This window comes from Moschus berezovskii, chromosome 6 (assembly GCF_049115385.1).
Source record: "Moschus berezovskii isolate FMDL1 chromosome 6, NW_MosBer_1.0, whole genome shotgun sequence".
Classification (NCBI taxonomy): domain Eukaryota; kingdom Metazoa; phylum Chordata; class Mammalia; order Artiodactyla; family Moschidae; genus Moschus; species Moschus berezovskii.
The window spans coordinates 107,332,895-107,356,196 of NC_142465.1; the positions used below are offsets into that span (position 1 = coordinate 107,332,895).

A 23,302-nucleotide genomic window follows, 5' to 3' on the forward strand; every position below is an offset into this window, starting at 1 on the left:
CTGGAGGGAGCTTGTGTTCCCTGGCCTGATTGTCCCCAAGCTGGTACCTCCAAGCCTCATCTACACACCTCCCCTAAATCCTAGTGTTCCCTAGTGTGCTGTCCCTGGCCCTTTCCTCTTGCTGTCCCTGGATGTTTACTTCTGGGCCCTTTTTTTTTTTTTAATTGGAGTATAGTTGCTTTATACTGCCGTGTCAGTTTCTGCTGTACAGCAGTGAATCAGCCGTACATATACATATATTCTCTCTTCCTTGGATTTTCTTCCCATTTAGGTCATCACAGAGCGCTGAGTAGAGTTCCCTGCACCATACATCATGTTCTCATTAGTTATCTATTTTACACATTGCTGTTGTTGCTGTTCAGTCACTAACTCAAGTCTGACTCTTTGCGACCCCATGGACTGCAGCACGCCAGGCTTCCCTGTCCTTTACTGCCTCCTGGAGTTTGCTCAAACTCATGTCCATTGAGTCAGTGATGCCAGTCAACCATCTCATCCTCTGTCATTCCCTTTTCCTCCTACCTTCAATCTTTCCCAGCATCAGGGAAAGTAAGTCAGCTCTTCACATCAGGTGGCCAAGTATTGGAGCTTCAACTTCAGCATCAGTCCTTATCAACAAATATTCGGGGCTGATTTCCTTTAGGATTGACTGGCTTGATTTTATACACAGTAGTGTACGTATGTCAATCCCAATCTCCCAATTCATCCCACCACCACCCCTATCCCCCACTTCTGGGGCTTCAGCTGTCCTTCACCCAATTTTTGGTAACATCCAGGTCTCTGTACCTAACCCTCACCTTCATCCAGCTGCCCCAGAGGCACTTCAGAGTCAACTCATCTGAAGTTGAATGTTGCTCTTCCTCCAGAGTTACTCCTCCTCCCCTCACCCCTGAATGACAGCACTCTCCACTCGCTTGCCAAACCCTAACCTTGGCCATCGTCTCAAACCTTCCCCTCTGAATATCCCATATCCTGGCCCTTGCTCACTTCCTCCTGGTGATTCTCTGTCTTTAATCTCTTTCCTGTCCCTTCCCTCCCCACTCTGTCCTGCACTGACTAGGACACCACTCCTGCACTTCTTGCCTCCTGCCTCCTACCTTGTTTACCTCCATTCTCTCCAGGCTCCCCCTTCCTCCATTTCATCAACCTACAGTGCTATGAGGGCGATGTTCCCAAGAAGCATCACTGATTATTACTACTCTGCTCAAAACTCTTCAGTTGTTCCCCATTGCCTATAGCTTTCTACAGGCCTTTTGTAATCTGATTCCTTCTCAACATAACCTTTCTGTGCAAACACACTTGTATGCACCAAAGGCAGGAGGTGTTGAGCTGTCGTGCAGATCCCACCCCACCCCAGCCACCTTTCTCCTCCTGACCCATCTCAGGCCTTGGCCCAGAGGCTTGAGTTTCTGCCTCCACTCTCCCTTCTGCCTGCAGCTATCTGGTACCCAGCCTCTATCACCACACTCGTAATACTTCATTACTTAAGTGGGACCTGTGTCTTTTCAGAAGAGGAGAGGGTGGGAGACAAACATCACACACAAACAAGGCGCTACACTTTATTGCAGGTGCTTGAGGAGAGGCAAGAAGGTAGACAAAGGAGAAAGCATGAAGGAGAAGGGGGCCAGGGCCCTAGTTGTGTCAGAGCCACAGTCACGGGGCCGAGCACCCTATGCCAACCAGGTCTAGACAAGGGTGGTAGCTCTGGGGGAGGAATCCTAGGGCCCGTGGCCTCGGACATGAAGCCTTCTAGGCCTGCCAAGGTTAGGGTTAGGGAGGGGTGGGGATCCATTGTCCTTGCTCATGAAGGGAAAAGCTTTCAGGACCATGGAGAGGGGAGGCCTGGGAGGAGATGGGGCAGTTCCCCCGCCCCTAATGAGTCCCTGATGCTGCCTCCCAAAGGCACGCTCCCCATACTCCCCACTGCCCTCAAAGGGGGAAAGCTGGGGTATAGAAGAGAAAAGCTCGAAGAAACCTTAAAGAAACTGGGCAGGAGAGGGGCAGCTGAGGGAGTGTCTTCGTGGCCTTTTACATCCCCTCGTCCAGCCTCCTCAGTTCCAGATTTTGAGGAAGCTGTCCCAGGAACCGGTGGCCACAGCCATCCCATCAGCTGTGACCCCCAGGCAGCTGACCCTGTTGTCGTGACCGGAGAGGATGCCTTAATAAAAAGGGAGAGGAGTCAGCCTGGCGGGTGTTAGGGAGCAGGGGTTGGAGGTGGGGGGGCGGGGCATCCGACTAAAGAAGGAAAGCGGATTAGTCCTAAGGGGCGGGGTTTCCCTCGAGGCCAATCTCCCCATCCAGGATCTGGGGTGGGTGAGGGACAGGAGGCTTGGACATGTGTCAGCTGCTGCGAGAAAAGCAAGGGCACCTTGACCGGGAAAACGGGGAAGGAGACCTTCCAGATGGAGACTGAGGCCCCGAGACAAGTGACTCAGCCAAGGGCACCCAGTAAGCAGTGGAATTAAGGTCTGGATCCTGACTCTCTGGCCAGTTTTCTCTTTCCTGGGCACCCGGCCTCTCGCAAGAGAGGAAGCTACACTATCTGATTCAACTTCAGACCAGGCCAGTCCCAGAGAAGCACCCAGGTTGGGGTCAGGGCCCTCAAGTCACATCCCATCCCCTGAACTCTTGTTACTGCAGAGTCCCCAAGGTGGCCCTTCCCTTCCGTGGAGGCCCCTGAAACCCAGCCCTGACTGGATGGTCCAGGTTCACGGGTCTGGGGGTGACTGGAAGGAGCTCCTCTGGTGGGGAGCAGCTGTAGCAGTGGGCCATGGCGAAGGGCCACTTAGAGCAACTTCGCTTTGAGAGGAGATGGTTCTGGACTGGGAACCAAGGGGACTGGCTCTAGGGGGAGAGCTCAGAGTCAGCCAGTAATAAGGAGCAGCAGTGAGAGGGTGCCCACAGGGGAGACCAAGTGGCCATGGTAGGCAGGCTCTTACCCACGCGCTCGCACTTCATGGAGTCCCACACGTTGCAGTTGAAGTCGTCGTATCCCGCAAAGAGCAGGCGGCCGCTGAGCGAGAAGGCCACAGACGTGATGCCACAGATGATGCTCTCGTGGGCATAGGTGGTCAGCTCCTGGTCAGCCCGCAAGTCAAACAGGCGGCAGGAGGCATCATCTGAGCCTGTGCAGATGGCCTCTCCATTGGGGAAGAACTGCGGATATAGGTGGCCGGGGTGGGCGGTGAGGGTCAGGACTCAGACCTGGGCAGCATTCAACCTCTCCTGCCCTCTCCCTGCTCCAGACCAGTTCCCTTGGCCTCTCTGGCTCCCGCTCCATCCCTTCTGTGGCCTGCCAGCTCCAGCCAGGCTCCCTACACCCTCCCTGGCTCCACAGTACTACCACACGGCAGGGGACCGCACGGGGCTGAGGGTGGGTGGGCAGCGTGCCCAGGGTCACACGGTCAGAAGGGTGGAGGCTGTCCCAGACGCCAGCATCTCCAGGCCCTGGATCAGCGTGTCAGCACAGGGCCAAGTACACAAGCATATCCTGAATCTCATCCTCATAACCCGATGGAGGGAAAGTCTACAGAAAACTGGCCTGTACTCGTCCAAAGTGTCAATGTCACCAAAGACAGGAAAAGGGCAAAAAGGTTTCCAGTTTAAAAGAAACTGAAAAGACAAGGCAAGGAAATGCGATGCATGTTCATGGACAGAGAAAACATTGCTATTTTGGAAATAACTGGTGAAATTGGAATACAGACTGTAGACTATAGTATTGCATCAATTTAAACTTCCTGATTTTAAGAATTAGATTGCCGGGAATTCCCTAGTGGTCTGGGCGTTAGGACTCTGTTCTTCCACTGCAGGAGACATGGGAGAACTAAGATCCTGCAAGTCATGCAGCAATAAAATAAAAATCTCAACATAATAATAGAAATTTATAAAAGTTTAAAAAAAAAGAATTAGACTGACTATGGAAGAGAATGGCCTTGATTTTAGAAAGTATATATTGAAGTGTGTATGTGCTAAGTCGCTTCAGTAGTGTCCAACACTTTGCAACCCAAGGGACCAAAAACCACCAGGTTCCTCTGTTCATGAGATTCTCCAGGCACAAATACTGGAGTGGGTTGCCATTTCCTTCTTCAATACACTGAAGTATTCAAGGGCTAAGGGGCATGAGGTCCGCAACTTATTGTCAAAGAACCCTGGAAAAAATTAATAACCAAGAGTATCTATACCTACCTATATCTAGATGGGTGTGCGTCTGTGTGTCTGTCCATCCCTCCCTCCCTCCCTCTACAGAGACGGAACCATAAAGCATATGTGGCCAAAAGGTGACAGTGACCATGGGTGAAGGGCAGACGGGAACTGATTCTGTTATTCTTGCAACTTTTCTGTGGGTGAAATTATTTCAAAGTGAAAAGTCAGAAGGAAAGGGGCAGGGGGCCGTGGGAGGGGAAGAAGGCTGAGTGGGGGGTGGGGGTGGGGAGGGGGTCCCCGGAGGGCACTGAAGCACAGAGGGGGCTCACGCAGATGGCATTGATGTCCGATTCGTGGCCAGTGAAAGTCTGCCGGCAGGTCCCCTCCCGCACATCCCAGAGCTTGGCGCTGGCGTCGCAGGCCCCCGAGATGAAGAGTCTGAAGTCAGGGGACACGGCCAGGCTCATGCAGTCCCCCGTGTGCCCCACAAACACGGTCTTCTGCTGCCCAGTCTCGATGTCCCACAGGGCACTGCGGGGAGTTGGGGAGACACACTGTCACCCAGCAAGGCCGGCACAGAGGCGCCTCCCCAGCCATCGCACCCACGAGCTCCCGGGCCTCACCACGTGGTGTCCCCGGAGCTGGTCACAATGTTGTTGTCATCCAGGAAACGGCAGCAGGAGAGATAACCTGTGTCGGGGGGTGGGGGTGGTTAGGACAGGGCCCTGGATGCTGGGCACAACCCTCAGGTACCCTTGGCCTCTCACTCACCTGTGTGAGCCGACAGTTCCCGGCTGACCTTGACGTTGCCCTCCCGGGATTTGAGGCTGTAGATGGAACACATGTTGTCCAGCCCCCCACAGGCCACGAAGTTCCCTGATGGGGCGTAGGCACAGGTCATAACCCAGGAGGAGCGCAGCGGGATGGCGTGGACCTGCAGGGGTAGGGTGGCAGGGGCCTGGGCTGAGCTCCCAGGTGGGGGGCACAGGAAGGGTGTGGGATGCCCCCAGGAAGGCGGTCAACGGCGGGGCCGGGAGGCTGGGCTGGTACCTTGTTGGTGGTGTACGTGTCCCACACGATCAGCTTCCCATCTTGCGAGGCGCTTACCAACAGCCTGGGCAGAGGAGAGGACACACGTGTCACCCAACCCTCCTTTCCTGCCTGTCTCCCTCTAAACCCCCCGCCCCCCCGGCCCAGGCCTCTTAAGCCTCACTTAGAGTCGGTGGCCCAGTGCATGGCATAGATCTTGGCCAGGTGTCCCCTTAAGGTCCGCCGTGTCCGCATCTGCACGCGTCCCACGACTTCGAGGCCAGACACCAGCTGCAGGAAGTTAGTTAGCTCAGTTGCTCAGTTGTGTCCAACTGTTTGCGATCCCATGGACTGTAGCCCGCCATTATCCTCTGTCCATGGAATTCTCCAGGCAAGAATACTGGAGTGGGTTGCCATTCCCTTCTCCAGGGTTCTTCCCCACACAGGAATTGAATCCATGTCTCCTGCATTGCAGGTGGATTCTTTACCATCTGAGCCACCAGGGAAGCTCTGAAAGGGGGTGTCAGAAGTCAGGGGGAGCGGATCTTCCTGTGTGTGGTTAGGATTCTCTGCTCCAAATGCAGGCACCATGGGTTCAATCCCTGGTTGGGAAACTAGGATCCTACACGCCACACAGCACAAATAAAAATAAAGAAATCAGGGTGAGCAGGGCGCGTGCCTATACATCAGCGTCTCAGCCAGGATTCTGTGCGAGCTTCTGTTCCAAGCCCAGCTCAAAGTCAGGCCTGCAGCCCGACTGAGGGCTGAGAAGTCAGCCCTGCCCAGGCATGACTTAGATGGGTGTAGAGACAGACATGGGCAAGGCCAGGGCGTGTGGCTAAGGGTTCAACCACCACCTCTCCTGGGTGGAGGGGAAGGGGAAGGGGGGCTCCATCATGTAAACACCCCCACCTTGATCGATTCAAGCTGCCAATGTGAGTCCACCACACATGGACTTGGGACGATATGCACACGTTTGGTCGAACCCAGCTACTAGGAGCCTGCCCTCACCCACCGCTGCTGCTCGACCAGCAGTGGGTATCCAGAGCAGCACCATGGCACTGAACTGCCCCCTTCTGAAACTTGGGGTCCTATGCCCCTGAGACTCCTTTGACTTTTTAGACATTAGACTGGTGCTCCAGAGTCAAAAGACCTGACTTACCATTTATTTGCTGTGTTATCTCAGGCAAGTTACTTAACCTCTCTGAGCCCCCTTTTCCATCTGTAAAATGAAGTTTTTAGCACCAGACTTATGATGGAGTTGTCAGGAAAATTAAATGAAATTATGTATTTAAGCGACTTAGCCCAGTGCCTGGCTCATGTTCAGTAAATGTTTACTCTTATTACTGACATTTAGTTCAATCTAAGATGGCACCAGCTCCAAGAAGCACCATTCTTTTATGGATCACTAAGAGAGAAAAAGGGTTACCGATTATAACTGTAAGGATCATTGTGGGATGCATCTCAATTTCCAGGATGTCAAAATGTGAAAAAAAAATGCATCCAGGACTGAAAAAGTACAATATCAGTCAGCTCATAATTAGTCTTGTCTGGGCTTTCCAGGTGACTCGGTGGTAAAGAATCCACCTGCACACACAGGAGCTGCAGGTTTGATCCCTGGGTTGGGAAGATCCCCTGGAGTAAGAAATGGTAACCCACTCCAGCATTCTTGCCTGGAGAGTTCCATGGACAGAGGAGCCTGGCAGGCTGCAGTCCACGGGGTCGCAAAAGAGTCAGACAGGACTGAGCAATTAAACAACAACTAGTCTCCAAGGTTTCTGGTTTAACAGCCCTAGACCTCTTCATCCTGGCCAGCCAGCCAGGAGGGGTTGGCGCTCTTGTTTTGTGGATGAGGACAGCATCTGCCTCCCTAGTCTCCGACTCGGTGCCTGGCCCATAGCAGACCTCACAAAATGTTGAATGAATTAATTCATGTCATTCCTTATTCCAAGGACGCACTGTACTGGAGCTTGGGCGCCAGGCTGTGGCTGGTCAGGGGGCTCCCACGCCATCCCCTCCCCTCCATCCCTCCCTTCTGGCCCTGTGGGGGGGTGGTGGCGGGGGCTCACCTCTGCCAGGGTAGTGTCGGCACAGGCTTTCCTGGCATCCTGGGGGGGAAGCAGACATGGGCGTGGGTAGAGGCAGGGTGTGTGCACAGGTGTCTAGGTGGGTGGGTTTGGGGCTCTAGGGTTTTGAGGGGCGGGGGGCACATCTCAAACATGAGCTCCAAGTTCAGGAAGTCTCTGGCCACTTCCAGGTCAGGGATCTCTGAGATGTCAGTCAGGGTGAAGCCAGCCCTTCCCCCCGGGGCCACAGTAGATTCCTGGTTTTCCCAGGTCCCCTGGTGGGAGGGAGGGTCCTGGGGTTACTGCAATCTGCTTCTTGAGCTGCTCCGCTTCCTGCCGCAACTGTTCCATCTCCCCCATGGCGGACGACTTGAGGGGTGGCTCCTTAGTCTCCTGCCGGGGACACAGGGTATGTGTAGGGGGACCCCCGCCAGGCCACGTTTGTTCCTCGCGTCCCACACCAGACTCCTCATCAGGGGCTGGAGCCCCCTCCCCACATTGGGCCAGGACTGGGTAGTCTGCACCACCTCCCCTGCCAGCCCCTCCACATCCAGAGTCCCAGGCCGCCCCTGTGCCCCCCACAGCCCCCAGCCCTATAGGGCAGAGCCAGGCCAGCCCCTCTTACTTGGGCTCTGACTTTAAGCTTCCAGCTCTGGTCCCCAGGCACCTCCTGGCTCCCTCAGCCGCGACACCCGCCCGTCACCTGCCCCGGCTCTGCTGCCAGAGGAGCTGGCCTGGCCTGGCCCCGCCTGGGGGGTGCGGGGGGGTGCAGACAGGGAAGGGTAGGGCCAATGACGACTGTCAGGCAAATGAAATCAGCTGGCGGGTCGGGGGGCGGGTGGCAGAGGATGGGGAGGGAGGTGTGCGGCTTGTAGAGGGACCTAGGCCTTGCCCAGGAAGGGTGGGAGCGTGGGGCTACAGCAGGGCACAGCGGCCCGCCCCCCCCAACCCTGCAACAAGCCCTGAGGGAGGAGGGGTGGGGTGCTTCCCTGGCCAGTCCCTCTCCAGGCAGAGAGCAGAGCATCAGGCCCCACGGGATTAGAGTAAAGCTGTGAGGATTAAGGGTTGGGTCTGGGAGGGTGCAAAGCAGCAGCCCGACTACGCTCCAGGGTCCCCCCCCAGGCCTGGCCCCCCATCCCGTGGTGATGATCTTCGCTGTCAGGGCCTACCTAGCAACCAGCCCAGGAGCCAGAGAGCGAGCAGAAGAGATGGCCCATTGTCAACACCCTGAGTTGTGCTCCCGAGCTCAGGGTGGTCGGGGAGAGGGTTGTGGTGACCATGGGGAGGTACAGGCAGGAGCTGAGATTAGAAGGCACTGATCTGGATAATCCTTCTTCAGGACAAACCCCAACCAGCTGCCCCCGGGGGCTGATCCTGGGGGGTTGGGAGGCGGTCCAGGAGACCCAAAGAGGAGGACAGACAGGCCTGGCCCAGCTTTGGGTGCAGAGAGGATGGCCGTGGAGAGCAAGCCCATTTGCTGCTCGCATCTGGTGTTGGGCCCTCACGACTCACGGGACTCTGCTGGGGCCGTGAAGGCAAGAAGCAGAGGGATCAGGCTGCCCTAAGTCTCGGCCAAGCTCATAGAGGGAAGACTCTGGCTTAGAGTAAGAGGCCCAGAGAGCAGCTGTCAGGGGTCAGGGTTCATTTGCATGAGGGAGGCAGGTGGTTGAGATTTCCCTGACAAATCACGGGCTGGAGGGGCCCATCTCCGGGAGGCCCAGGATACCTGTCTCCTCCCAGGCCAGCCACAGCTTCTCCCACCTCCAACCCCCATGGAAACCACGATACACTTGACTGGCCCCAGCAGAGGGATGGTCAGGATCTTTATTGACAGGCTGGGGAGGGCAGGGAGGGGCGACCCTCTCTCTCATCTTCCTCATTTACAGCAACTGCTCTGGCCCTACCCCCTGCCAGTTCTTTCCACTTCAGCCTTGCCCATCTTCTGTCTGTCCTAGGCCTGGAGGTCCATCCGGGCTGGGCCCAGGCCAGTCCCCAGGCTGACTCTGTACAGGGTCCTCCGAGTCCAGGGTTGCATGGCCCTGGTGATCCCCAAGATGTCAGGGTACAGGGATGGAGGGCCTGCTGTACTGCGATGGTCACACGGGGGCTTCCCAGGGGTCCCCGGCATCAAGGCAGACCCTCCACAAGTCAAGTGGCCATATCCCCGAGGAGCTGGGCCAGCCCCCTCACAACTCCTCTCGAATGCGAGGCAGCTTCCCAGCCTTGTCCTGGAGCCGCGGAAGCCTGCGGCTGGGGGGTTCTGGGCCGGGGTCCCTGCTGACCACATCTTCTCCTTCATCCTTCTCTGGCCCCCGCAGCAGCTCTTTGGCCTCCGTCCACTCCTGGGGAGCAAGGAGGAGGGTCGAGGCTGATTTCTCCCCCACCAGCATCCACCCTGCCCCGGGGCTCTCCCTGGGTCATCTCAGCTCCGCCCCTCGCCCACCAGCGTGCCCACCCCTCACATGGCCACACCCCACCGCCTGCTCACCTGCTCCCTGTGCTCAGGGGCCCAGGTGTGCCACAGTGCCAGGGCACAGCGCCGCCCCCGTGTCACGGCCCACACGCCATGGGGATTCTCCACGCCCGAGCTGAAGGCCACGAGGCGGCCGCAGCGAGGACGAACCTGTGCCTGGGGTTGGGTGGGGGTTGGGGGTTGGGGGGGTGGATGGCAGGTTCAACTCCAGGGAGAGGTCTTCAGAGACCTTGACCCTGACTCCCTGGAGCAGGACGGGGTGGGGGCTCAGACAGCGGCAGCTCTCTTGCCCACCGCGTCCCACCCTTAGTTCAGGAACTATCTTGGGGCAAGTGGCAACCAGGCCTCCACCTGGGAGCACTGAATGCCAGACTGGAGGCTGGAAGAGTTGGAGCCAAAAGGAGAAGGGACTCTATCCGCCCCTGTGCCCTGCTTCTCTTGCCCACCCTCTGCCCAACCAAACTCTGGGTTCTGGGCATCAGGGTCTTGGGGACATTTTCCACCCCAGAGAGGGATTGGATGACAGGGAGCTGCTGGTGGTGAGCAGAGAAGGAGCTAACTGGATAAGGCAGAGCAATGCACAATGAAAAATCACTGCTCCAGTCCTGCTGGTCCTGGACCTGAGCTGCTACCTGGAGTAGAGGCTTGGAGGCCTGTGCTTCAGCCGCCCTCCTTTATTTATTTATTTTTGAGTTTTTATTATTTATTATTTATTTATTTGGCTGTACTGGGTTTTAGTTACAACACACAGGATTTTTCAGTTGCAGCATGCAGAATCTAGTTCCCCGACCAGGGATTGAACCTGGGCCTCCTGCCTTGGGGGCACAAAGTCTCAGACACAGGACCAAACAGGAAAGTCCCTCACCTGCCCTCCTATAGTAAGTGAGGTGATCACTGAAGGCAGGGCCTGGAGGGGCCCCTTGGAGGTCTTCCTGGGAGGGGCTAGGAGAGCCCCTGAACAGACAAGAGTGGGGAGGTGCCGCAGAAGCCGGAAAGAAGAGGGTTGACTCAATGAACATAAGTTTAAGCAAACTCCAGGAGATAGTGAAGGACAGGAAAGCCTGGCCTGCTGCAGTCCATGGGGTCACAAAGAGTCGGACACAACTTAGCGACTAAACAACAACAAAGGTGGCCCCAGCCATTTCCCTGCATTTGCCTCTGGGCAGCCTCTGTTTTGAATCCCCAGCCTATGGCTGGGCTCCCTGCGACCCCTCCCTGCCCCCCGCAACCCCCACCCCATCCCACCAGTTACCGTGACTGTGAGGGCGTTGGGCTCTGTGAAGAACAGGTCCCCGCCCTGGAAGTCATCATTGAGGTAGAGGAGTCCACTGGGGAGACAGGAAGACAGGAGGCAGGCAGTGAGACCCCAGCCAGGCGCCCCGCCCAACCTCTGGAGGGCCGCCCACCTGTAGTCTCGGTAGGTGTAGGCTGGGGGTTCCCGCCAGCATTCCCCAGTGTCGGGATCCAGGACACAGTTGTCAGCGTGCACCGGGTGGCTCAGGTCCATGCGCTGCGCCTGCTCCCCTGGGAAGCCAAGGGCCTGGTGGGCGCCCACCCACACCCACCCTGTAGCTCCAGGGTCACAGCCGAGCCCGCAATGGGCAGGGGAGCAAGTCCTCCTGCAGTGAAGATGGAAACCCACACAGCGGGGGTGCTGAGGGTGTGCAGGGCCCTAAGGGGCCCTGAGATGTGGTGGGCCCTGACAGTTACCTTCTATGGCGCTCCGGCACACAAGGTGGGTGAAGGAGAGGTGCAGGGCCCGGTCAGGGGAGAAGTAGGCCTGGGTTAGGCTCCGCACCCGCTCGCTCACCTCCAGGAGCAGCTGGGCACCCTGACTGCCCACCGCCCCAGCCTGGGCCAGCTGCCGTAGAGAATAAAGGGTGGGGAAAGGGAGGTGTGGTGAGGCTGCTCCCAGCCCCTACCCCACCTCCACTGCCCTCCACCCACAGTTTGGGGCTCGCAGCTGCCCATCAACCCAGCCCAGACCGCTCCTTCCATTGTCTCCGTGACAATAACTGATGGAGGGAACCCCCTCCATCAGTCCTGGGCCGAGGAATCCTGAGTCCCAGGAGAGCCCTCCACAGGCAGGAGAGGCCAGCCCTCTTCTCCAGCTCTGTGTCTCCTCTCACCTGAGCGGCCTTGAGCACTGTGAGCCCCTCAAAGCGTTCGTGGGGGGTGTGTGGGGAGCGGCGACCCCGATAGCCAGACCTGGCTCCAGCCTCAGCTGCGTCCTAAGCAGAGAGGGAGTTGGCTGTGGGGTCACCCTGGCCAGCCCCGGGCTACCGCCCACCTCACAGGGCTACACAGCCTTCCCTCCAACCAGCCAGTCCCTGGAAGAGGCTGGAAGCTCCTGCAGTTCTCTGAGCTGCTGCCCTTCCCAGAGAATGACTAACTCCATGTCTGTATGGTTACTCCTGGCAAATATCTGCAACCCCACTGGCCGAGGGAACTGTGTGTAGGACTCTGGAGAGCTTCCTACAGCAGGGAAAGGGGCAGGAAGGGCTTGATCGCTCATTCTGATGGGCTGAGAACAAAGGAGTCTCTCTGGAGCAAGACCCTGGCAGGAGGTTCCACAGTTGAGCCAGGTCCTCATGGACCTAAAGTGGGGATGTGGCACCAGCCGACACATCTCTCTCCCATCCCTTCTCACCTGACACACTCTTGTGTGTGTCTTGTGTGGGAACCCTTGATGCTGACTCCGAATTCCCCAGCTGCCTCCACAACTCTCATCACCCTTTACTGACACCTATTCAGTCTGCTTTTTCTTTTTTCTATTCGGTCTGCTTTTTGAAGCTCAGAGTATCACTATCTAGTTACCCCGTACATAAGTCTCATCTCTGAGAGGCCACCTAGTCACTCAAGCTTTTATTCATTCATCCATCCATTCAGTAGGCACTGAGCACCGTGTGCCAGGCACTGTTCTCGGCATTGAGGACTCAACTGTGAACACGAAAAGTTCCTGCTACTACAGGCTTTATATTTTGAGATAAACAAACCAGATCAATTCAGACAGTGATGTATTACATGGAAAATTAAAGCAGGGTTACAACCTTGCAAGTGCCCTGGCAGAGGTTAGGGGATAGCTGATACTGGGGAGTTTTCCTTAAGTTCATTCTTTCTTCATCACTCATATAGATTTCCTCTGAGGCGCTAGTGGTAAAGAACCTGCCTGCCAATGCAGGAGACATAAGAGATGTAGGTTCAGTCCCTGGGTCAGGAAGATCCCCTGGAGGAGGAAATGGCACCCCACTCCAGTATTCTTGCCTGGACAACCCCATGGACAAGGGAGCCTGGTGGCTCCATGGGGTCCCAAAGGGTTGGACAAGACTGAGCACCCCACACACACATAGATTTAGTCCTTAAATTCTCTTTGAGTTTCTAAATATTTCTCTTTGTCCTCATCTTCGTTGCTTTGAAATGAGACCTATCCTAGGGCTGTCACCCCTAAGCTCCTCCTTACTTCCCTGTCCCGTTGCATTCTCGGTGCTGCCACTAGAGGGCGCTCCCGGTCCTACAGGACGAAGACTCCAGACCCTGCACTTGGGAGTTCTGCAGAAGACAAGAACCCACCCCTCCTTAAATCCTTCAGTAAACTGTCCACCATCTACAAAGAGAATCCAAATTCCTTGGCAGGGTACAGAGGTCCTCATCCATCTGTCACCCCGTGCCTCCTCCCCATTCCTGCCCCTGGATAATATACAGCCTGATGATGATAGCAGCAGCTCATACTGAGTATTTGCACAACCTTCCAAGAGCTGTACTATGTACTGACTCATTTAATCCTCATTACAGCCCTACAGCAAAACCACTGTGTTTAGCCCTATTTTTTAGAGGAGGAAATGAGGCTCACAGCTGTTGAAAAACATGGCCCAAGGCCACACAGGTATTCTTGCTGGGCATGCCCATGCTCTGAACTCCTGCGCTCCACCCCAGTTCCCAAACCCGCCCCCTATTTTTCTCCCCTGCAGCCTGGCTTTCCTCCCTTCTCTATCTGGTCGCTGTGCCTGTTGTTCAGTCACTCAGTCGTGTCTGACTCTTTGCGACCCTGTGGACTGCAGCCCGCCAGGCCTCCCTGTCCTTCACCATCTCCCAGAGCTTGCTCAAACTCATGTCCACTGTCAGTGACGCCATCCAACCATCTCGTCCTCTGCCGTCCCCTTCTCCTCCTGCCTTCAATCTTTCCCAGCATCAGGGTCTTTTCCAGTGAGTCAGTTCTTCAACTCAGGTGGGCAAAGTATTGGAACTTCAGCTTCAGCATCAGTCCTTCAATGAATATGCAGGACTAACTTCTTTTAGGATGGACTGGTTGGATCAACTCTACACTTTCACTTTACTCTTTCACCTTGCAGTCCAAGGGACTCTCAGGAGTCTTCTCTAGCACCACAGTTCAAAAGCATCAATACTTCAGTGCTCAGCCTTCTTTATGGTCCAACTCTCACATCCATACATGACTATTGGAAAAACCACAGCTTTGACTAAACCGACCTTTGCTGGCAAAGTAATGTCTCTGCTTTTTAATATGCCGCCTAGGTTTGTTACAGCTTTTCTTCCAAGGAGTGTCTTTTAATTTCATGGCTGCAGTTACCATCTGCAGTGATTTTGGAGCCCAAAAAAAAGTCTGTCACTGTTTCCATTGTTTCCCCATCTATTTGCCATGAAGTGATGGGACCAGATGCCATGATCTTCATTTTCTGAATGCTGAGTTTTAAGCCAGCTTTTTCACTCTACTCTTTCATCTTCATAAGAGGCTCTTTATTTTTTAAAAAATATTTTATTTACTTATTTATTTTACTGAGCCAGGTCTTAGTTGCAACACTCAGGATCGTTCATTGCAGCATGTGAACTCTTGTTTGCAGCAGGAATAGAACCCGGCCCCCTGCACTGGGAGCACAGAGTCTTAGCCACTGGACCACCAGGGAAGTCCCCATAAGAGACTCTTTAGTTACTCTTTGCTTTTTGCCATAAGGGTTGTGTCCTTGGCATATCTGAGGTTATTGATATTCTTGATATCTGAATCTTGATTCTGGCCTGTGCTTCATCCATCCCGGCATTTCACATGATGTACTCTGCATAGAAGTTAAATAAGCAGGGTGACAATATACAGCCTTGATGTATTCTTTTCCCAATTTTTCACCAGTCCATTGTTCCACGTCTGGTTCTAACTGTTGCTTCCTGACCTGCACACAGGTTTCTCAGGAGGCAGGGCAGGTGGTCTGCTATCCCATCTCTTTAAGAATGTTCCACAGTGTGCTGCTGTTTCTCCACAGTCAAAGGCTTCAGCATAGTCGATGAAGCAGAAGTAGATGTTTTTCTGGAATTCTCTTGCTTTTTCTATGATCCAATGGATGTTGGCAACTCATGCTGTCTGGTTAACTCATGCTTAAGATTAAGCTCAAATGCCACCCCTTCCAGGAATTCTTCTGTGATTTTCATCTTGGTGCTTCTAATTGGATGAGTATATCTTTTATCAAACTCACCACCTGCTGTGATTATGTCTCCATGCCCGATGCCGTCTCTGTATACTGAGTTCCCAAGTGAGTTCTCAAGAGTCTGTGTTTATCTGCCTCTCCCTGGAACCTGGGTATTTCCAATACATACCAGGGGCTCAGAGAGGAACAAACCCAGAGTGAGACTGAAGTTTCATATATTGGCAGACTCAACCTGGTGAATACAGATCATTCAGCCCAATCTAGGAGAGACGTGATGATGGAGAAGCAGCCTGTGTGTCTGCAGAGCCAATAACTAAGCTCTCAGCCAACCAAGGCATCTTTACCTGTAAACCACCCTTTTTGATGCATTTACATTTTTTGTTTTGTTCTTCCTATCAGTTTCTAGCAAACTTCTGTAAAATGTCCAGCCCATGCCAAGTATGCCATGTCAGCTTAGTCGCTCAGTCATGTCCAACTCTTTGCCACCCTTTGGACTGTAATCCACCAGGCTCCTCTGTCCATGGTATTCGAATACTGGAGTGGGGTGCCACTTCCTCCTCCAGGGGATTTTTCCAGGGATTGACCCTGCACCTCCTGTGTCTCCTGCATTGCAGGTGGATTCTTCACCCGCTGAGCTGTCATTGGGGAAGCCCCATGTCAGTTAAGTTGAGAGGAGAAGGAACTTGTCCACAGGAGGGAAGCAACATCAGCAGTCCCCACTGGAGGGTCTGAGAGGGCAGGGGAGTGGGGAGAGTGGTCGGGGGGGACAGGCCAAGAGCAAGGGGGCAGGCAGTTGTGCCTGAGGGTCTCCCAATAGCACTATGCCACCTCCTTACAGGTCCTCTCACCTTGGCCAGCTGCAGCAGCACCCCACACTCGGCCGGGGTCAGCAGCCCATCCAGCACAGCTCGCTCCGACCCATTCAGCTGCCTCGCGTCCTGGGTCAGGGTTACTCCCTCCATGAGGAGGACATCTGCGGGGGAGGGACAGGGCAGGGGTTGGATGGTGCCCCGAGGGCAGACCCAGCCCCTTCCAGGCTCCTGCCTCCTGCTGTCACAGGAGCTCACCCTTCCAGTGAGTCAGGGGCTTCGGTTGTGGAGGTTCATCGTCCCACGGCCTCTTCTCCTGATCCTCTCTCAGGGGTGAGAAACATGCTCAGTGAACACAGGCCAGTCCAGACCCATCTTCTCAGACACCGCCTCCCAGGACTCCTCCCCTTACCTTCCACCCAGGCCACGCCCCTCCCACCGCAAGGCACCTCCTACCTGAGCTTTTCTCTAAGAGCCTCAGGGATGAAGGCAGCTGGGGTCCAGGGGTCCTGGGATGGTCAGGAAAAGAACCATCACCTGCCAAGCCCACCTCTGAGTCCTTGACGGTAGACCCTGGGCTACCATACTGAAGTCCTCCTGCTTCCAGAGGGGAAGGTGGAGGTGGGGAAGCCCTGGACTCATTGTCAGAAGCCCTGGGCACTGGGCCAAACACCACAATAATAATAACAACAACTTACAAAGCACTGTTTGCCAGGTGCTTTTTTAAGAGCTTTATATGTGTGTTAGTCGCTCAGTCATGTCCAACTCTGCGACCCCATAGACTGTAGCCCGCCAGGTTCCTCTGTCCATTGGATTCTCCAGGCAAGAATACTGGAATGGGTTGCCACTCCCTTCTCCAGGGGATCTTCCCCACCCAGAGATGGAACCCGAGTCTCCTGCATTGCAGGCAAATGCTTTACCGTCTGAGCCACCAGGGAAGAGCTTTCTATACAGATGTGGAGGTCGTATTAATGTGCCCATTTTGCAGTTGAAGGCTCTGAGACACAAAGATATAAAGTAACATGCCCAAAGTCACACAGTCCATAAGGACAGGGTTGGGATTTAAGCGACGGTGCCCAAACAGAGAGACTTGTCCCTTAGGGGACAGGGCAATGTCTGCAAACATCTCTGACGGCCACAACTCAGGGATGCTAGCGACACCTACTGGGCAGGGTAGGGACAGCCCCTTTTCTCCCAGTTAGGAAATATTGGCTTCAAAAACAGCAAGATAGCCAAGAAGCCTAGGGAGCCTGCCTGACGCTGCAGCACTAGTGAGAATAACCTCTGCCTTTTAGTCTGCCTTTTAGTTTCCCCTCAAAACTACCACAGAAAGAAGAGTACGGAAACCAGCAGCAGACTTTCCTGTACTTTGTTGCAAGTGACACGGCTTCAACAGAGCTATAAGTATGGTATTCCCATTTTACAGGGAAGGAAGTTGAGGCCGAGCCAGCGAAGGTCCAGAGCTTGTCTGTGGCAGAGAGACCAACATCTAAGCCTGCATGATCCCAAAGCTGCCTGCACCTGCCTGTGTTTTGTGACCCTGGAGCACAGAGTCCTCTACAAGCCTCACAGGGTTGTGGAGAAATGAGACGTGCTGTTGAGGAGGGACGTAAAACATCCCATAGGGCACTACTGCTGTCCCCCTCCTGGGGGCGGCCAGGGGAGAAGCGGGGTCACTCACGGGATCCTTGAAGCTGGCCCCCAGGTGCTCCACGGCATAATACAGCTGTCTCTTCTCCCCCAGGGATCGAAGGACGAAGCGCTGGATGTCCTGGGGACAGCAGGAGGGGTAGAGTTAAGACTGGAAGAGAGCAGGGCAGCCTACAGGCTCCCTAACCTTGGTCCTGCCCCTCTGTCCTACCCTCCTCCCTCAGCAGTCAGGGAGGAGCTCAGACTGGGGTTTGTGTGTGTGTGTGAATACACACACTTGTGCACAGGTTGGGGCACAAGCAGAGGTGAGTTTAAGGGAAGAAGGCTGGCTTGGACTCAGAAGTAGAGCCAGGGGACTTCCCTGGTGGTCCAGTGGTTAAGATTTTGCCTTCCAATACAGGGAGTGAGGATTCAGTTCCTAGTTGGGAAGCTAAAATCTCACATGCCTTGCAGCCAAAATGCAAAAAACATAAAATAGAAACAAGACTGTAACAAATTCAGTAAAGGCTTTTTTTTAAAAAAATGGTCCACATTAAAAGAAAAATCTTAACGAAAAAAATATAAATCTGCCTGCCAATGAGGAGACACAGGTTCCATCCAAAACCCATGCAGCAATCAGCACAACCAAAATAAATAAATAAACAACCCAGTTCAGTTTAGTTGCTCAGTCACGTCCAGCTCTTTGTGATCCCATGAACTGCAGCACTCCAGGCTTCCTTGTCCATCACCAACTCCCGGAGCTTGCTCAGACTTATGTCCATTCAGTCAGTGATGCCATCTGACCATCTCATCCTCTGTCATCCCCTTCTCCTGCCTTCCATCTTTTCCAGTGTCAGGGTCTTTTCTAGTGAGTCAGTTCTTCCAATCAGGTGGCCAAGGTATTGGAGCTTCAGCTTCAGCATCAGTCCTTCCAATGAATATTCAGGACTAGCTTCTTTTAGGATTGACTGGTTGGATCTCCTTGCAGTGCACGGGACTCTCAGGAGTCTTCTCTAGCACCACAGTTCGAAAGCATCAATTCTTCAGTGTTCAGCTTTGTTTATGGTCCAACTCTCACAACCACACATGACTACTGGAAAAACCATAGCTTTGACTATACAGGAGGGCTTCCCTGATAGCACAGTTGGTAAAGAACCCACCTGCAATGCAGGAGACCTGGTTTCGAACCCTGGGTTCGGAAGATCCCCTGGAGAAGGGAAAGGCTACCACTCCAGTATTCTGGCCTGGAGAATTCCATGGACTGTACAGTCAGTGGGGTCGTAAAGAGTGGAACACGACTAAATGACTCACTTTCACTTCACTTTGACTATATGAACCGTTGTCAGTAATGTTTCTGCTAAAAAAAGAATCTACCTTCCAATGCAGAGGACGTGGATTCGATCCCTGGTCAGGGAACTAAGATCCCCCATGTCACAGGGCAACTAAGCCCACACACTGCAACAAGAGAAGGCATGTGCCAACTAGAGAAAACCCACGTGCCAAGGAGATGAGCCTGTGGGTCACATGAAGACCCAGTGCAGCCGAAATAAGTTAGAAGAAAGATAGCCTGAATTAGGGAGCAGGGATGGAGAAAAGGCCAGATGCTGGACTTGGGGTCGCCTTTGGCCAGAATAGGGGTGGGTCCAGGTGACTTCTCCACTGTATTTGTCTGATTTAGGACTACCTCACAGGGTGAGTTGGAGAAGGGAACGGCCACCTACTCCAGTGTTCTTGCCCTGGAAATCCCATGAACAGAGGTGCCTGGTGGGCTACAATCCATGGGGTCGGAAAGAGTCCAACATGACTGAGCAACTCAGCACACATCCACAGGGTGAGTGAGTAGGGGTACCTCTCTGGGCCCGAGGCCAGATCTCGGCTCCCCCAGCTGGGCCTGGTACTGGTCCAGAGCCGTCTTGGCAGCCTCATCCTCCGGGTAGAAGAGCAGGAAGCTCAGGACATTCTCCATAGCCTGGGACAGATTCCCCACTGGGGACAGAGCAACAGTGTGGGGGGTGCGGCCCAGAGACCAAGCACCCCAGTCACTCCTGAGCAGGGCCAAGAGCCAGGGGACAGAGGCAGAGCCAGAGAAGGTGGTCTCCCAGTGACCCATCCCACCCGGCGGACAGGCTCATCCATTGCTTCTTTCCAAAGCTTCCTGGAACATACCTGGGCTGTGCGGGCAGAGTTCAGAGGGGAGGAAGAGAGGAAAGAAGAAAGGAAAGTGAGACGCAGCGAGGACAGAAGGAGCCCTGTGACCCAGCTCCCGAGCTTCCCACAATGGAGAGCCAGAGTCCTCTGAGGTGATGGTCCCCAGGGAGCCCCAAGCTACGCAGATGCAGAGAGAGATGGAAGGATGGAGAGGTGGAGCTCCGGGCACCGTCAGAGACAGACCTTCCTCTCCGGGTTCCAGCCCCAGTCCGCCCACCTGGGCTCACCCTTCCCCCTCACTGACCCTGAGCGTGGGCCTCATACAGCCGCCTCAGCTGGGTGGGAAGGAAGTCCGGAACAGGGAGGCTGCGACCAGGACGTGTGGCCACGTCCCCTACACAGCGCTGCCGGCATTGCAGGACGCGGGTCCAGTGCCCTGTGGGGGCCACACGGGGGACTCACTCCCCCTGCCCCACCGCACCATGACCCCCGCCCCCCCGCACTCCAGTCCCTTACCTGCGATGGCCTCATACAGGCCCCCCTGGCGCCCAGTCCCCTCCTCCTCCTCTGCCTCCCTCTCCTGTTCCTCGGGCCCCTCACAGCCAGCCCGGCAGCTCTCCACCTGGGCCAGGCTCTCCTGCAGGGCCTCCTCCAGCCAGGGCAGTGCCAGGCCTGCCTCCTGGCGCCCAAGATGCTCCAGGCCGGTGTCAAAGGCTGCCTGTTGGGGAGGGGAGAGGTCAGTCACCCGAGATACTGGGGGCAGGGTAGGGGGAGAGTGCCAAGATAGATTGGGCGACAGAAAGAAGAGGAGGGGCACTGGCCGCACTGGGGGCCTGGACTCCAGGTCTCACGTCACCTTGGGGAATACAGGGCAGGTCTGAGAATCCCAATGTTAGAACATGAGACTTTGCGAATCTTAGGAAGAAAACTAGGTCCCAAGGAGGGACCCTCCCATCAGGGTCACAGAGGACACACCTGGATTTCCTGATGCCCAGCAGACAGTGCACAGCCGGGCGAGGACTGTATATCCCATCAAAGGCTGGGGGGCAGGCTGGGGTCAAACTGAGGGTCTCACCCAATACGGGGGCGTCTCCAGGTCCCGGAAGCTCTGGGGCCGAACCCCCGACATTCGTCTGTACTTAGCCATGTCCTCCCGCATTTGCAGGTGCGCTGGGTTTGCCACAAAGAAGGTGTGCGCGGCAGCTGCTGCCAAGTCCAGCTTCTTCAGCTGAGACGCGGGAGGGATGGGGCAGTCAGCCCCCGTGGCGGCGGTGTCAGAGCCTGCCCCTCCCCAACATCCCCACCCGAGCCTTCTGAAAGACTGGTAGGTGAGAGCTGCCCACCACCCAACCTCCAGACTCCCAGTAAGTGGGGACTCTCAGGAGTCTGGTAGCCACGGAAAGAGGGTCTCAAAGACTGGAGTGGGTGGGGTGTGGGCAGAAGGACCTCACTGGAGAGTCAAGGAGGCAGTGATGGCCATGCGAGGTGGGGACGTAGGGGTGACCCTAGCCGCCAGCAAAAGCCGCAGGTCTCTAGGACCCTGAGCTGAGGTGTCTGTGACCGGCGCCCCCCTTCCCCGGCCACGTAGGCGTTAGTAGGCAACAGCTACCGCACCAGTAGCCAGGCAGGGTCCCACGACCGGACACCAGAGCCCTCAGCCTTGCCCACCTCCTCTTTCTTTCCCGCAGCTCCTTCCTGCCCCAAGCGAAGGCTCACGCTCACGCTCACCCCCTACCCGCCCCCTAGTTCCCTCTCTCCAGCTGCGCCTCTCGCCCCTGTCCCCGCCCCGCTTCATTCCTGGGAAGAGGCGCTGTCACTCCACGTAGGTCTCACTGAGACTTCCTAGAACTCCGGGCCCCTGCCCTCCATCTTCGATCGGCCTCCACCCCCTTCCAACTTTGCCCCCACCCTCCCGAGGCCGTGCCCCACGCTGTAGGTACTGGTCGCCGTTTGCCAGGACCGACTCCAAAGGCGAGGTCCTGACCACACAGCCCCACCCGAGTCCCGGCGTTTGTTCGCCGCCCCTTCCCGGGAGCTGGAGGAGGACCCCCGGGGCCCCGGCCGGGCCGCGAACCTGGTAGTAGGCCCTCTGCAGGTAGTTGTAGGGCTCCCGCCGGCGGAAGGCGTCCCGGATCGCACGCCCCACGCGGAGCCGCGCCGCGCCCCCGGGGCCCAGCCTCCGCGCCCCGCACTGGGTCAGGCACTCGGCGCGCCGCAGCGCCGCGCGGAGGAGCAGCGGCTCCCAGGCCCCCGGCCCGGAGTCGGGCCCCGGGGCGGCGGGGAGCGAGACCCCCGGCTCGGCCGCGCAGTGCGCCCCGCAGTCTCGCCGCGCGCGGCCCAGCGCCGCCCGGCTCCGCAGCGCTTCCCGCAGCAGCGCCACCGCCGGCGCCCAGGCCCCCGCCGCGTAGGCGCGCAGCCCGTCCGCGTAGAGCAAGTCGGGCGCCTGGGGAGGCGCCCCCGGGGACGGCGGGGCCAGGCCGGGGGGCTCGGGGGACCCCGGGGGAGGCAGGAGCAACAGGAGCAGCAGCCACCGGAGGAGCCGGAGCATCGTGCCAGAGCCGCCGACCGGCTGCAGGAGGGAACTGCGGGAGCCGAGAGCGAGAGGGAGGAAAAGGGGGAAGGCAGAGGGAGGGGAAAGGAAGGAGGGATGGAGAGGAGGGAGGGGAGGAGGGAGGAGCGCCACCGGGAGCTGACGCGCCCGAGCCCCAGCCGGGAGAGGCCGGGGTGAGAGAGAGGCTGGAGTCAGAGGACGCCCGGCGGCGGCGGCAGAACGTGGAGAACGTGGGCTTTAGGACAAGCGGGGTGGCGTCTGGCGAGAAACAGACGGTGGAGAGAACAGGGCAGAAGCCGGCCCTGGAGCAGGCCTGAGGAGCCTCTTAGGACCCCTGAGTCCAACCTCTGGGGCCCAGCGTGCGGGAATCGCTATGATGGTCTGGGAGCCCCTCCACTCTGGGCCCAGGAAAAAGAGGGTGGAAGCCTCCCGCACACCTTCCCGCACTTATAGAAGAAAAAGAGCTTTAGAATGCTGTAGGGCGGAGGGTAAACTCCAGGCCTGACCTTAAGTCAGCTCAAACGTTTTCCTACCCAGAAAGTGGGTGCATACACATTTGGGTAAAGGAGGAGAGCTGAGGCATGCAATGTGGCCCACCAGGCTCCTCTGTCCATGGGATTCTCCAGGCCAGAATACTGGAGTGGGTTGCCATTTCCTTCTCCAGGGGATCTTCCCGACCCAGGGATCAAACTCGAGTCTCCTGCATTGCAGGCAGATTCTTTATGTTCTGAGCCACAAGGAAAGCCCGTGGAAGAGAGAGACAACTTTTAAAACCACCTTCACAGATTTCAGCAAAGATCCTTCACACCTCACACCAGCAAACTCAAGTGTATCCCCATGCCCCTCCACCCCAGCCCAAGATGCTCCCAGAAGCCCATCTCTGTGACTGTCTGCATACTTGTCTCTCTCCAGGTATATTTCTGGGCCTCCGTCCACTACCCCTGCTCTATTTTGTCCCTCATGAGCCACTCCACCCACCGAAGCCTCTGACCATCCCCTCTGCCACCACAGCACACTGGACACACAGG

At 56.2% G+C, this 23,302-nt stretch overlaps 2 protein-coding genes across 3 annotated transcripts; both read right to left on the reverse strand.

Moving 5' to 3' along the window:
- Window positions 1-1,542: 1,542 nt before the first annotated feature.
- GNB3 (G protein subunit beta 3) lies at window positions 1,543-8,919 on the reverse strand. Its single transcript, XM_055395556.2, has 10 exons — window positions 7,861-8,919; window positions 7,539-7,628; window positions 7,239-7,277; window positions 5,354-5,460; window positions 5,191-5,254; window positions 4,912-5,074; window positions 4,764-4,830; window positions 4,470-4,671; window positions 2,937-3,153; window positions 1,543-2,155 (listed from the first exon to the last, which is right to left on the reverse strand). The coding sequence occupies exons 2-10, from the start codon at window positions 7,593-7,595 to the stop codon at window positions 2,049-2,051; spliced, it is 1,023 nt and encodes a 340-aa protein (XP_055251531.1). The 5' UTR covers window positions 7,596-7,628; window positions 7,861-8,919; the 3' UTR covers window positions 1,543-2,048.
- A 125-nt stretch (window positions 8,920-9,044) lies between these two features.
- On the reverse strand, window positions 9,045-22,323 carry P3H3 (prolyl 3-hydroxylase 3). Of its 2 annotated transcripts, XM_055395555.2 has the most exons (15): window positions 21,798-22,322; window positions 20,799-20,951; window positions 20,240-20,441; window positions 20,028-20,159; window positions 19,425-19,561; window positions 17,628-17,717; window positions 16,403-16,455; window positions 16,205-16,272; window positions 15,986-16,110; window positions 11,838-11,939; window positions 11,419-11,569; window positions 11,115-11,232; window positions 10,961-11,036; window positions 9,724-9,864; window positions 9,045-9,577 (listed from the first exon to the last, which is right to left on the reverse strand). In XM_055395555.2, the coding sequence occupies exons 1-15, from the start codon at window positions 22,269-22,271 to the stop codon at window positions 9,422-9,424; spliced, it is 2,178 nt and encodes a 725-aa protein (XP_055251530.2). In that variant the 5' UTR covers window positions 22,272-22,322; the 3' UTR covers window positions 9,045-9,421. The 2 variants fall into 2 exon arrangements, with proteins under 2 accessions (XP_055251530.2, XP_088693509.1); XM_088837383.1 differs by lacking the exons at window positions 15,986-16,110; window positions 16,205-16,272; window positions 16,403-16,455 and having other exon boundaries at window positions 21,798-22,323.
- Between the last annotated feature and the right edge of the window lie 979 nt (window positions 22,324-23,302).

Coding starts and splice junctions, on each gene's coding strand:
- P3H3 (XM_055395555.2), bottom strand. CDS start 22,271: ATGCTCCGGCTCCTCCGGTGGCTGCTGCTCCTGTTGCTCCTGCCTCCC. Junction 20,952..21,797: donor TGCAGAGGGCCTACTACCAG/GTTCGCGGCCCG, acceptor CCCGCGTCTCAG/CTGAAGAAGCTGGACTTGGC. Junction 20,442..20,798: donor TGGAGACGCCCCCGTATTGG/GTGAGACCCTCA, acceptor CCTCCCCAACAG/GCAGCCTTTGACACCGGCCT.
- GNB3 (XM_055395556.2), bottom strand. CDS start 7,595: ATGGGGGAGATGGAACAGTTGCGGCAGGAAGCGGAGCAGCTCAAGAAG. Junction 5,461..7,238: donor CCGACACTACCCTGGCAGAG/GTGAGCCCCCGC, acceptor AACTTCCTGCAG/CTGGTGTCTGGCCTCGAAGT. Junction 4,672..4,763: donor AGCTCCGGGGACACCACGTG/GTGAGGCCCGGG, acceptor AACTCCCCGCAG/TGCCCTGTGGGACATCGAGA.